This window comes from Thunnus maccoyii, chromosome 13 (assembly GCF_910596095.1).
Source record: "Thunnus maccoyii chromosome 13, fThuMac1.1, whole genome shotgun sequence".
Lineage (NCBI taxonomy): Eukaryota > Metazoa > Chordata > Actinopteri > Scombriformes > Scombridae > Thunnus > Thunnus maccoyii.
Window position 1 is genome coordinate 19,034,221 of NC_056545.1, and position 12,530 is coordinate 19,046,750.

The window sequence follows — 12,530 nt, forward strand, 5'->3', positions numbered from 1 at the left end:
AAACAACTTTATATCAATAGAAATAAATGAAAATCTCAATTGGTTGTGTTAAATCATGTTCCAGTAACCTACACAACTGCAATCTGTATATAAAAATATCTTTAACCTGTGTGAATATACCTACATATGTGAACAAATTATTAAAAACTATACAAATATAACCTGAACCTGAATACATTAAAGCTCTGGATACATTACTAGCTATAGACATCTATTACAAATAGAGCTGGTAACATTCATATTAACTACACTTTCATTTAATTACTATTACAACACTAGTAATATTCTGTCAAAAGTCAAAAACCTGTCACTTATTGTTTCTAAAATCATTAAAATAAAAGGATTGATAGAAAAATCAAGCAAGATACTTACACAGAGGCTTCTGTTGGAGTGTCAGATGGCTAGACAGTGAGTCACTACAGGCATAATTTCAATAGTAGATTGGTATTTCCCCCAACTTTCTGTGTGCAGCCCTCCCCCTTCATTGACAAAACTACTGATGTGATGTGTCAAACAAACCTTACAGATCTCTTTTAATGCCCTCTTTCCACATAATCAGTTTTACAGAATGGGTAGCATAAATAATCCTGACCTTTTACTTTCCCTTCATGTAAAGTACCTGTAAATTCCTCAAGGGGTTTGTACCTGTGTCCCCTCTGGGTAAAGTTCAGAAAATTTTCAGTCATTGCATGCTTAAAAACTTGTTGAGTTTAGTTTATATATTAGATAGATAGATAGATAGATAGATAGATAGATAGATAGATAGATAGATAGAGTTCACTATATAATTATGAAGAGCAATCTTGCTGTTACAGAAAGAGTTGGGATCCACATCTCCTTGAAATCCCTACAGCCAAAACATTCAAGAAGCAGAAGGTAACAATCTACGAGCCAGAGCTTGATTGTGTACATTTAAAAGTTTATTAAACAGAAAAAACTCCTTTAAAATGATTACAGTGAGAGTAAGAAGAAATAAATTTATATAAAGCACATGCATAAAAAGGTACAAAACAAGTCTGATTGCCTCCAAACTCTCTGTAAATAGGATAATAAACGTCATTATATGTTACATACATAGGGAGTGTCATGCATGCTAAGATAAATAATAGGCTAGGTAGTGTGTTGCATTGGGTGTGTGAGCAGTAAATTGCTCCAGGCCCGTGGCACTTTAATTTAGAAAAGATTACAAAAAAGGTGGCTCTGTATTCGGGGATGTTGTTTTATATACGATACATATATTAAAAAAAAAAAAAAAAAGGAAGCTGGTTAGAAGAAATGCTCTCACCGATAATTAACAGCTTCAAATTCAGATAAAAATATAAACACACTGCAGAAACAACCCAGCGAATAAAAACGGATTATATACTTATTATATAGTTTAACTAAATGAGGAGAATTAAAGAGCTCCTCGTACTGACGATTGCCTTCTGTATGTTAGGGAAGCACCTGATAGCACAGTTAGAGCAAAATAAACCAACACAGCATCTGCAATTAGTATGTCGCTTTTCTGAGGAGGCACAACAGGGTCCTTGATTCATACAACAGGTCAGAAGTTCATTTTTTAAGCCCAAAGTTCTCCTCGTTCACACTTACAAAAATGACTCTTTAAAGAGCGGAAAACTTGAGCAAAGGAAAATCTGGACAGAGGGTGTTATAACTCTACAGAGTGGTAGCAAACTTTAAGAACTATATCACTGATTTTTTGCATGTTTTAGTCTATTTACAACAAATCACACATTTTACATCACTGCTAAGTATTTTGCAAACCATGCTGCTCTTACAAAACAAATCTGAATGTGTTTTTTTCCTACCGTTCCAGGCATCTAATGCAGACTTTCCACATCAATCTGCGCTGAAATTGCATTTACCGCGCCAAGAAAAAGCAAGACTGACAAAAAAAATAATATTTTTGATGTTCAATGTTAAGTAAGTTTCAAGAGTCTGTTAATTGATCTTTGTGCTAAAAAAGGAAATGAACGGAAAAACAATGGATGTCTTTAACGGCTGGAAAAGAACATCTGAAACTCGATCAGCATGCATTCAAAAACAGTCAGCAAAAGTATCAAGTATAGATGATTTGTAGTTCAGGAGCTAAAACCTAAATGCCTAAATGTCTTTCTGTGGCAAAAACCCCACTATGATCACCAATGAAGATGTGACAAAGGACATTTTTAGGAATGTATCAAGTCAATAGTGGGGAAAAATGAATAAAACTGTTTAATGCTAAAGTTGACGGGGTGCTGGCTGATTTATATTTTTCATCAATGCTTCAGAGCCAACGTAAAAGCTACTGAGAGCACTGATGAGGAGAACATGCTAAAATCTCTTCTGCACACAAAGGAGAGAAAAACGTCCTGATGTGGCGACTATGTGGCATCATTTCTTAAAGAAGGGGCGGACATAATAATATTACAACGACTGTACAATATAATGCAATCCAAATAAAACAAACCTCCAATAAATACTACCTTTGTGAAGCTTATATTCAATCCAGGAGTGGACACAATAACTGGCACTACAATAAAATGCAATCCAACACAACAACAAAACTTAAAACTTATAACCATATATTTCAATTAATGTCAGACACAGTGTGTTGAATATTAGTAACTTGGTTATAGCAAGGCTATTGTAGAGGTTTTAGAGCAGAAAATGAAAACAACAAGAGCAGAGGAGCTATTTTACACAGCAAAGGCCTTATATCTAATGAGTGTGGCTATTGTTCATGCTGTCATCTACTGACTAAATTGATCACAAGACACGATGCGTTAGGATTACAGCTTCCTGTTGGAAACCCTGTATTGTCTTGGATTGCATTATAATGTACGCATGTTCATTTACTGCAGACATCCTCTGTATATTCCAACCCCAACAGACTCTATTACAATTTTAGTGTCCAAAGTTAAGACTCCTCTACACTTGTCTCCTTTATTTCTCTAAACAAAAAGGCTTTTGACAGATTTTTTAGGAATGAGGTTTCTACTGTGACTAAAGATAAAGCTTATCCTCCTTAACTTCATTTAAAAAAAAAAAAGAAGGTACCCTCTCTTGGTTTGGAGCACCCCCAAAGTCTTCCATGCAGACGTACAAGCAACTCTGATGTGGGTTTTAATACTGGTTTCTGGCCTGTGAGCCTTTTAACTGACTGTTTATAAAGTTTGAGACTAAATGAGTGTTTTTTATCTTCTACTGGCTCGCCACAAGGGTGCGTCCTCTCCCCCCCTTGATGTTTCTGCGGAGCATCGATGACTCCAGTCGAATCATCAATTTTGAAACACCAGTCATCTCTTCAGCTCGTTGCATCGAAGATAAAAAAGGGGCGACCAATATTTACAAAAGCTCCTCTGCACCGTGATCTCCTCGAAGTAATTATATTCTTTTTCCAGCAGGAATCACTAATTTAATGCAACCTATGTAGTGTTAATACAAATAAATTATCTGACTCATCTCTTACTGTCAGTTTTGACGCTTTTGAAGAACATGTTTTGAACAACTGTGAACATGTGCGCTAAAATCACAAATTAGAGGCCGCTTCTAAGCAGCCTTTAATTGGTAGAAGCACAAGATGTTGCACTTTTATCCCATGAAGTAACTGAAGGACATTTGATGTTATTTTAACATGTCTTTCTTGCGTTTATGTAACTGTTACATGTAGACTTAACTGACTTGACACTGTGCTTTTAAAAGTTTGTTGCAAACAGTATTACCCAAGAGGGGATAATAAAACAAATCTGTACCCTAAAATTAGCTGTGACGCACTTTACCAAAGATGTGGGGAGCTTCATCTGAGGTTGATGACTAAAAAGAAAGGAGTGTCATAAAAATACAGATGCTCCGTTGTGCATCCCTGTAAAACAAGGCCCGAAGAGGAGGAGAATACCAGCAGCTTACCACCTTCTGTGACAGTCAGATTATTTCAATCCTCAGGGCACGAGTAGTGTTAGGTATCCATCACACGACAGTAGAGTATTTGCTCTGTAATGTTGCTCTTGTACCACTTTTGAAGCCACAAAAAATCCTCCAGAAATCAGAGTCATGTAATGAAGACTTGATGGTGGTGGGTGGCCGGGCGTGTCTATAGCCAGGTGAGCAGGCTGTCTCTGTCCATATGCGAGCCAGAGAGAACGGTCTCCATGTCCATCAGGAGGTCTGAACTCAGACCTTCAGGGATGCAGGGCATTAGCTCCTCGCCCTCAGACATCGGGAGGACAGGCATCGACTCTTGCAGGGTCATCGAAGAGGTTTCGCCAGAGTCACCTAAACAATTCCAGAAAGAGGATGAAAATGACTGAATTTGTGCGGAGAATTTAAATCTTAATCTTAAGTGAGAGGGGAGAAATCTTTTTACAAAATCAGAGACTGTATATTTAAAACACAGGTGCACCTGGGCCAGGATGTGAATAGTTTTGCCACAGGAAGTGTGTATGTACATAAATGATATGTACATTTCATGTTTTCCATCTCTCGCTTCTGTTTAATATGCAAAAATGAGTCATACGATATAATCCGTTTCCTGATTAATCAAACCAGTAATCACAAGGTTTAAGTAAGTCAATAAGGAAATAATGTAAGGTATTACAGTAAAAAAATCCAGTGTAATGGCTTAATGATGGACTAAACGTGACTTTACTCTAAGCTTCCATGGAAATCTACTGTAGATCAATACATGTTACAGCTACTGTGGTTTCAGTAAATATGAGCATATTTATAATGGAATTTGGAGGGGTGATTTGTTTTATTGTGTCTTTTGCAACAGTGGAAACCATGGGTGTGACTAATTTTTGCCGCTGTGTGTATGTGTGTGTGTTACCAGTGTCCATGTGATCCACAGAGCTCAACATGTGGTCCGACGTGCGCGGTAAGCTGCTGACGCTCAGGCCACTGTCAGTGCTCTCATTGCGAGAGTGAGCGCTGCACAAGAATATAAAACATAAAAACACACCTTTACATCTGATCATCATTACGTTAAATTAGCTACATAAAAAAAACTGGAACTATGAGTATCTACATGATCATAATATTAAACATGGACTCACCCGTTAAGTGTAGGTTCGTGGTTCGGGGTTCGGATCCTGACATCCAGAGACGGGACAAGCGTCTGTGCGTTCCTGTCATGGTCCATCCCACCAGGCATCTGGTTCCTTCCTCCAGCGTCCTACAACACAGACAAATACACACTTGGTTAACGGCACATAAAACTATGTTTGCATTAAAAAATTATTTGATTACTGGTAATATGGACATAACATAATATAAGCAGATAACCAAGGAGAATACTTAACAGCAATGCAGCATATGCAGAGAATAGTGTGATTTAATATGAAATGCTTTGCCCCACAAGACTTGGGGCAACACATGAAAGTACATATTTCAGATGACCTCTGACCTGTGATGTGATTTGCATCTGTTGTTTGCATCTGAGTCGTTCCTTTTCCTGTCTTTGCTGCATTGCCATGCCAAGGATGCCAGGGTTCATCTTCTGGACTGGAACATAAAATGAATTCGAAATCAACATTATGACACTTAAGTAAATCTTTCCATGAGGTTAAACATTGCAGCAATGAGGAAAACTTTTCAGAACTTTGCGATCTTTCTTATTTTCGTTGCCAAACAGCAACTTGTGATGGAGGACATTGGAACAAAATGTTTCTCATTGACAAACATGAATTGTCAGTTCTGCAGACACAAGTTTGATAGTGTGCTACCTAGACGCGGGTCGACCCATGAGGTGTTCTTATTTATGTGATCGATGTAGAACACCTCTCCATCTGCAGTCACAGCCTGCTCCCAGCCTTCAGGCAGTGGACCTGAACAGCAGTGAAAGTACACAGTGAGAAGGCAAATGGTGGATGGAGTGCATGGAGTGTTGTAAAGTGAGTAAAAAGTAGAATCTGGCCCACGTCCTTTATGTCTGTGTAGTTTCTATTCTCTAGGTAAAAGTTAAGGGTTGTGGGTAAATAACTGCAGAATGTACAGTATCTATTTAGAGGATGTTAAAGTGTACTAACCTGTGTGTGTCCTGTCTGAACGCAGTGGATCAGAGGTGGTAAGGAACTAGAGCAAATGTGCCAGTGCGCGGGGTGGTCTTGGGGGGCAGGATCATTTTTAAAAGTTGAATTTTTATATTAAAAAATGAGCAGAATGTATTCAAACACAGCTTAAATTGCTCTCACCGCTGGTTTTGTAATGTCTATTGAGAATTTCAGTCAACAAACTTTCAATTTACTGAAGTGGGGGCGTTTTTATAAACAAGGGGTTGGGGTTAGGGTTAGGGTTATTGCCTGAAAGTCCCATCTCTCTTTTTATAGCCGTTTCCATTGTGATGTTGCCATTATTTTTGCCATGACTACATAAACAATAATCAAAGTTTAAGTTATTATTTGTTAAGAGTTTAACGCTCAAAATCTTAGTTAATGCTTCATAAGAACTGTGTGGGTGTGGTTTGATTAGATTTGATTGGGAGTGATGTATCCCTGGCAACATATGCAAACCCCACAACTGTTGTCAGATTCAGATTAGGAGTCTTATATTGCTAAATTCTAGCTAGTCTAATTATCAGAATAATTGAATTTAGGGCCTTTTGTAAATAAATGTGATCATTTTTATTCCCAACAAAGTAACCAGAGCCATGGATGTAGACACCAAAAGGGTGGCGGATCTCGGAAGAAATCGCACCCAGCTCCTTCTGGATGGAGTTGAACTATGAAAAGCAGGGCTGTGCTTTAAGGAGAAACTGAAAGGTGAGATGGGGGGAAAAAAAAAATCTGAGTGATACCTGTCTCTGGATTGATGTTTTGTGGTTGCGTGGTGGGTGCTGGGTTGCTGAGGGAGTGGGCATGGACTGGAGTGCCAGAGATAGGATGCTGGGCTGCAGCCGATTGAAGCTGCGAGAGACGGGGGTCGTGCCAAGTGGTTGTCTTTTCCAGGTGACTGAAAACACACAACAAGTCTAAACGAATATGGATCTGTTAAACCACTGTAACCTGATGGATGAGAAGTGAGAGGCACGCTTTGCCTCGACCTGCTTTACCTGTACGACCAGATGTGCACGAACACACACAGACAGACAGACACACGTCACTGCTTGTGTTTTTTAACCAGCCTTTGACAGGAGCGTGGGCTGTTGGGCCATGTGCTCTCATGAATGAAACTGACTGAAACCACACCTGTTGCAAAACTAGTTGGAACATTTTCTGTTTGCATGCAACTGATTAGTCTGAGTCTCTGCACTGCTGCATGCCTCTACTCATTGTTTACTTTTTATCATATTCTCTCACTGGCTAAATATTCAATAAGGATGGACCATCCAACTCTAGAATGAATCTTAAGAAACTTGTCAAGATTAAGTCATTCGTCAGGCAAAATGCCAAACATTCGTTGGTTCCACCTTCTCAAATGTGAATATTTGCTGCTTTTCTCTGTTTTTTTGTGACTTTAAATTGAACCTTTTTGGGACAAAATGAGCAATTTGAAGACATCACCTTGTGCTTTTGGAAACTCTGTCACTATTTTCTGACACTTTATAGACTAAAATCACTCTAAAAAATGTAATTCTAAGCTGGGGCTGACTCTTTCTAAACAGAAACCGTTCAAGTAACCTGCAAAATGACAGATCAAACATATTGATAGACAGTAAGTTAGACCTTACTTGAGGAAGTATCGTTGGCCAGTAGGCGTTTTGGCCATTTCCCAACCGTGGGGGAGTGGCACATCGTCAGGTATCATTGGCGTCGCTGCTACATCGGCCGCTTGAGTGGAGAGGGAATTGACTGGGAGGGAGGCAGGGGAGGAATGGGCGCGGACGTGATGAGGAGTGAGGGAACCGCACACACCTCCATCCGAACTGGCCTGACAAGAAACAAGCGGGGTTAACAACTGCCATGACGAGACACAAACGGCAATCAGAAACATAAGTCAGCAGCAAGAAAAGGATACCAGAGCTGACCAAGGTGGAGAGAAAAGAGTCATTCTCACATCTGGGTTTTTAACTTTTCAGGAAAGTTTCATAAGTTCTGCCAAGGAGTTTTTACAGCTGGTAGTTTATGATTGTTGGCAGGATTATCTGAAAATCCTTGAGCCAGTTTCACTAGTTCATCAGATTTTGATGCTGATCATGTTCGTAACATTTCGGGAATCAAATGATAATATTTGAGCCACATAGATTAAAAGGTGTGTCTGCTAGTCATGAAATAAATTTAACTTATGGCAAATCATAATTATAATTTCCAAAGAGTGGGTTCTAATGGGGCTGAATCCATAGGAGTTGGACAAAATATCAGAAACACCTTACAATACCTGTAGTAAAAAAGTTCAGTGTTGAGACTGACTGAAAGGTGATTCAAACAAGTGGAAATTTTTAGGCTTTCGTTTGAAATGTTTCCAGTCAAAGTTGGATACAGTTCGACAACTGTTACATTTTGTAATGATTTTCTTTTTTTAGATTTTCCCAAATTTGCAGGTTGCACCAGATGAACTGGCACCTTAGGCAGTGAATACATTGAATCATGAAAGCAGCTCCATCAGAGGCCTGATGATGACAAATGTTACATTTATTTCAAGGCAATGTCAGACATAGTGGATAGTTACACCACCTGAGCTGCTGGTACATCAGTCAGTAACACTGTAAAATTATGTACTGTGGCAATGTGCTTCATACAAGAAAAGTGTATCTGCAAAGAGCAACTCTGACAAAAAGTGGACCTTCTCTAGAGACAAACAAACACCACAAACTATGGCCTAAAAAATGACCACAGAATAAACATTTTGTATAGTAGCAGCAAAAGACTTGTCGGTGGAGTTGGTAGACGCTTTGTGATCATGAAAAGTTAACTTAATGCTGTAGAACAGCCCTGCAATAAACACTACCTTTGTGAAGCTTTTAATGTTCTCAAGTACAGACAGATTAGAGCTGTAACTATTTATTATTTTCATTAGTGAATGTCAAAGTGAATTCTCTTGTTCTTTATTCTATAAAATATCACTGAAACATTCCCATCACAAAGCCCAAGGTGCCCTTCAAATGTGTAATGTGTATCTTTGTCCAACTAACAGCCCAGAACCCCAAATATATTTACTTAACAATGATATAAAAGCAAATCCTTTCAGAAATTGAAGCAGCAGTGTGAGGAATAACTTAAATGATTAGTCCATTCATGGATTTCTTGATCGACAGCAGACTAATCAAATAATCATTGTCGTAATCATTTTTCAAGCAAAGATGCTAAATGTCATGACAAATGGTTCCAGCTTCATTAATCAGTTTATTATCATGAATGATGAAGAAAAAAAAATCTTCACATTTGAGAAGCTGAAACCAGCAAAAGTTTGGCATAATTGCATGAAAAACAACTAAAACGATTATTCATTTATCAAAATAATTACCGATTACTTTTCTGTCAATCAACTAATCGATTAATCGACTAATCGTTGCAGCTATATATGACATTATATACCAAAGCAATTAATCAAGAACATAACTGGCAGATTAATTGATGATGAAAATAATCAGCCCTAATCAAAACTGTTGCTGCACTAATTAACTGTCCATGAACTAATTGATCAATATTGTTTCAGGACTATTGAATTGTTTCTACATTAAGTAAAACATCTTTCTTATATTTGTGATCCCATACATTTGTATTTATTGTAGCACTGATCGGTTTCTATTATTCAGGTCACACAATGCTACTGTACACCATGTAGTTGGTATGTGTTGGTATTTGTCATGATTGTTTTGACATGTTTGTCCTTTAAAGCAGCGTGGTGGTATTACAGCTGTCTCTGTGCAGTTGTTGATTATATATATATATATATATATATATATATATATATATATATATATATATATATATATATATATATATATATATATAATATGCACATATATATATTACTTGTCTGGAGTGGCCTCGAGGATCTGGCTGCCTGAAGAAGGAGTCCGGCAGTTTCCTCATCCTCATGGGCAGAGAGGCCGGCGGTCTGCCCGGATTGTTGGGGTCCATCACCGCTATGAAGAGGGCCTCCAGCTCCGTCTGCGAGTCCCCGCGGACGTGCACGACCTGCTGCCCGGCCGGAGGCGCGCCGCGGTGCGCGTCCATGTCGCCAAAGTTTGGTGTCGCAACAAATCTGTCGAAAAAACTTCAACCACACAAACAAACAAACAAATAAACAAACAAACAGGAGGTATTAAACGCTACAGGCCCGTCAGGAATAGATGCGTCTGAGTGCTGGTCGGATTTGTTTACACTGTTTGCCCTCCACCAACACCACCCCCACCCCATTTGAACTTTTCTGTCGTTGTCTGTTTCAAGTTGTAACATCTCGGAAGTTTATCAGCTGCGAGAAAGAAGATCAATCAACGCGTAAAGACATCGAAAGGAGCGCAGTTTAATGCGGGGATCGCTGACAATAAAAAAAAATCAATCTCAGCAGAGTACAACATGCCTCCCACATACCTTCAAGCAGACAGACCGTTTCCCCCCTCTCTCTCTCTCTGTATTCCTGCAGGGGGAAAAAAATAAGTTGGAGCCGGAGAAACACTCAGACACTGATTTCCGATGCAAACTTTAAACTAAAATCCGCCTACAGTATAAAAATATAAAACTAGTAGGAGAAAAGTGATCTGAGCGAGACCTCCAAACTTTTTTTTCCCATCCACAGTTGAGTCCAGATTCATGTGATAGTGCTGAGGGGCGGGGTTGCAGGGTTTAAAGCTGCCGCAGTTGCAGGGGACATATTTCACTCCAAAGACAGCCTGCAACTATTAACGTTAAACTCTAAAAGTGTAGTAACTTCTTAATATTTTATTTACGGCACAAAATTACACGTTGAATCCTGTACAAGGGCGGAAATGTGTGATTTTAGTGTTACAAAAAACCCTACTCTTAGGCAATACTTTATTTCCCTCTGTGCAGATTCCAGTTTGTGCGGTTTTTCTCCTGCTGAAGAGGGAAAGAAGTGGAGGGCCAAGTGTAGACAGGGGTGACAACAGACAACCACAGAGGATACTGGAGGGGAGAAAGGAGACTGAGCTCATATTTCTGACTCTGGCTGGGTTTAGGTATGGTCTGCTTTTGGGGGGTGGGGAGGGGATATTGGGAAGTTGCACTGAGAAAACATCCGCCCCTGATGAGGCCAACCCAGCCGGAGCCTGTTTGTCCATGTATGCACAGCCACAGTGTCCTGCCCTCTAGTGGAAAACATGCACACAGTGAGCCGGAGCTCAGCTGGCCAACAGATTGAATTCAAGAAAAAATGTCTGGCTGGACTATTATCCACTGTGCGCCCAGCTACTCACTCACTTATCCAGTTATTATAATCCACCAGAGTTAATACAGGCTATGGAGGACATAGGAAGTCTAAAAATAGTTATAAAAATAATTCATTGATGTTTAATTGGACAACAAAAGAGGAATTGATCAAATATTTTATATAAAAAGTGGCAATGGGCTGAAAAAGGAATTATAAATAAGTAATACATGAATTTGAATCAATGTATTCATCCAAATAATTGGGGAAATGTGTCATTTTTAAAGGAAAATAGGGAGCTGTATTGTTTAAACTCACAAAACTTTATTTCACCTTCTAGCGGAGATCCCAAAGTTTCCAAAAATACCAGATATGTCAGGCTGAATTTTTGTATAAAATGATGTACATTACATCTACATTATGTCATGAAAACATTCAGACTTGTTTTTTAGTATAAACATCAATGTATAAAATTAAATATCTAGCTCAACACTGTGTCAATTCAACAATAAAACTGTTTTTGAAACTGTGTGATGATCTAAACAGATTTGTGTGGCACAGTAATGTTTAGTTTGTTTTTGTCTTGTTTGCATTTCCCTCATTAGTGTGAATACATTCAGCATTCACACTAATGTTCTTCTAAGCTTTATTATTCTTTTTGAAATCTTTTACAGTTTTTGAATTATCACAATTTACATTTTATGCTTTTTTTTCACTCTTTTCTGAGTGTGTAATGGGTGTGTATTAGAATGTGTCACATGACCTGTGATGTCACCCACTCGTCCCTTTCTGCTCCTCTGCTTTTTAAAAAAATTCTGACTTCAACACTTGTAGCTTCCACAACTTTCACTTCTCATACACAGTTTATACATCAAAACATAGACAAATTTGTCTTATTTCAGATAATGTGCTTATTTAAGCAACAGGACCTACACTTTTTGAATTTGCTGCCTTAAAGCACCAAGAGAGCCCTTCAGCTGTCTCATTGACTGTCATGTTATTTACAAAGTCTTACAATGTAGACAGGGAAGACATTTCAACAATACAACCTGAGGTTTTTGAATTATGGTGTCTTCTTTAGGTGGTAACTCGGCACACACATACAGACACACATACAGACACAGACACAGACACAGACACACACACGGTTTTTCTATGTTTGTGGGGACTTTTGGGGGGAAAACCACAGGCAATATTACAGTTTAGTTTCCAGCTTTTCTACCAATGTATTTCAGCTTTTAGCTTCTTTAGAAAACGCAGTTCACTTTCTACTTCTGGCATTT

At 38.6% G+C, this 12,530-nt stretch overlaps 1 protein-coding gene across 2 annotated transcripts; it reads right to left on the reverse strand.

Moving 5' to 3' along the window:
- Nucleotides 1–898: 898 nt before the first annotated feature.
- LOC121910566 (transcriptional coactivator YAP1-like) lies at nt 899–10,776 on the reverse strand. 2 transcript variants are annotated; one of them, XM_042431806.1, is made up of 10 exons: nt 10,633–10,776; nt 10,455–10,500; nt 9,894–10,125; nt 7,649–7,848; nt 6,776–6,930; nt 5,706–5,807; nt 5,387–5,484; nt 5,037–5,155; nt 4,811–4,911; nt 899–4,257 (listed from the first exon to the last, which is right to left on the reverse strand). In XM_042431806.1, exons 3-10 carry the CDS (start codon nt 10,095–10,097, stop codon nt 4,076–4,078), a joined length of 1,161 nt encoding a protein of 386 aa, XP_042287740.1. In that variant the 5' UTR covers nt 10,098–10,125; nt 10,455–10,500; nt 10,633–10,776; the 3' UTR covers nt 899–4,075. The 2 variants fall into 2 exon arrangements, with proteins under 2 accessions (XP_042287740.1, XP_042287741.1); XM_042431807.1 differs by lacking the exon at nt 5,706–5,807 and having other exon boundaries at nt 10,455–10,770.
- Between the last annotated feature and the right edge of the window lie 1,754 nt (nt 10,777–12,530).

Coding starts and splice junctions, on each gene's coding strand:
- LOC121910566 (XM_042431806.1), bottom strand. CDS start 10,097: ATGGACGCGCACCGCGGCGCGCCTCCGGCCGGGCAGCAGGTCGTGCAC. Junction 5,808..6,775: donor AAACATCAATCCAGAGACAG/GTATCACTCAGA, acceptor ACTGCTGTTCAG/GTCCACTGCCTGAAGGCTGG. Junction 5,485..5,705: donor ATGGGTCGACCCGCGTCTAG/GTAGCACACTAT, acceptor TTTATGTTCCAG/TCCAGAAGATGAACCCTGGC.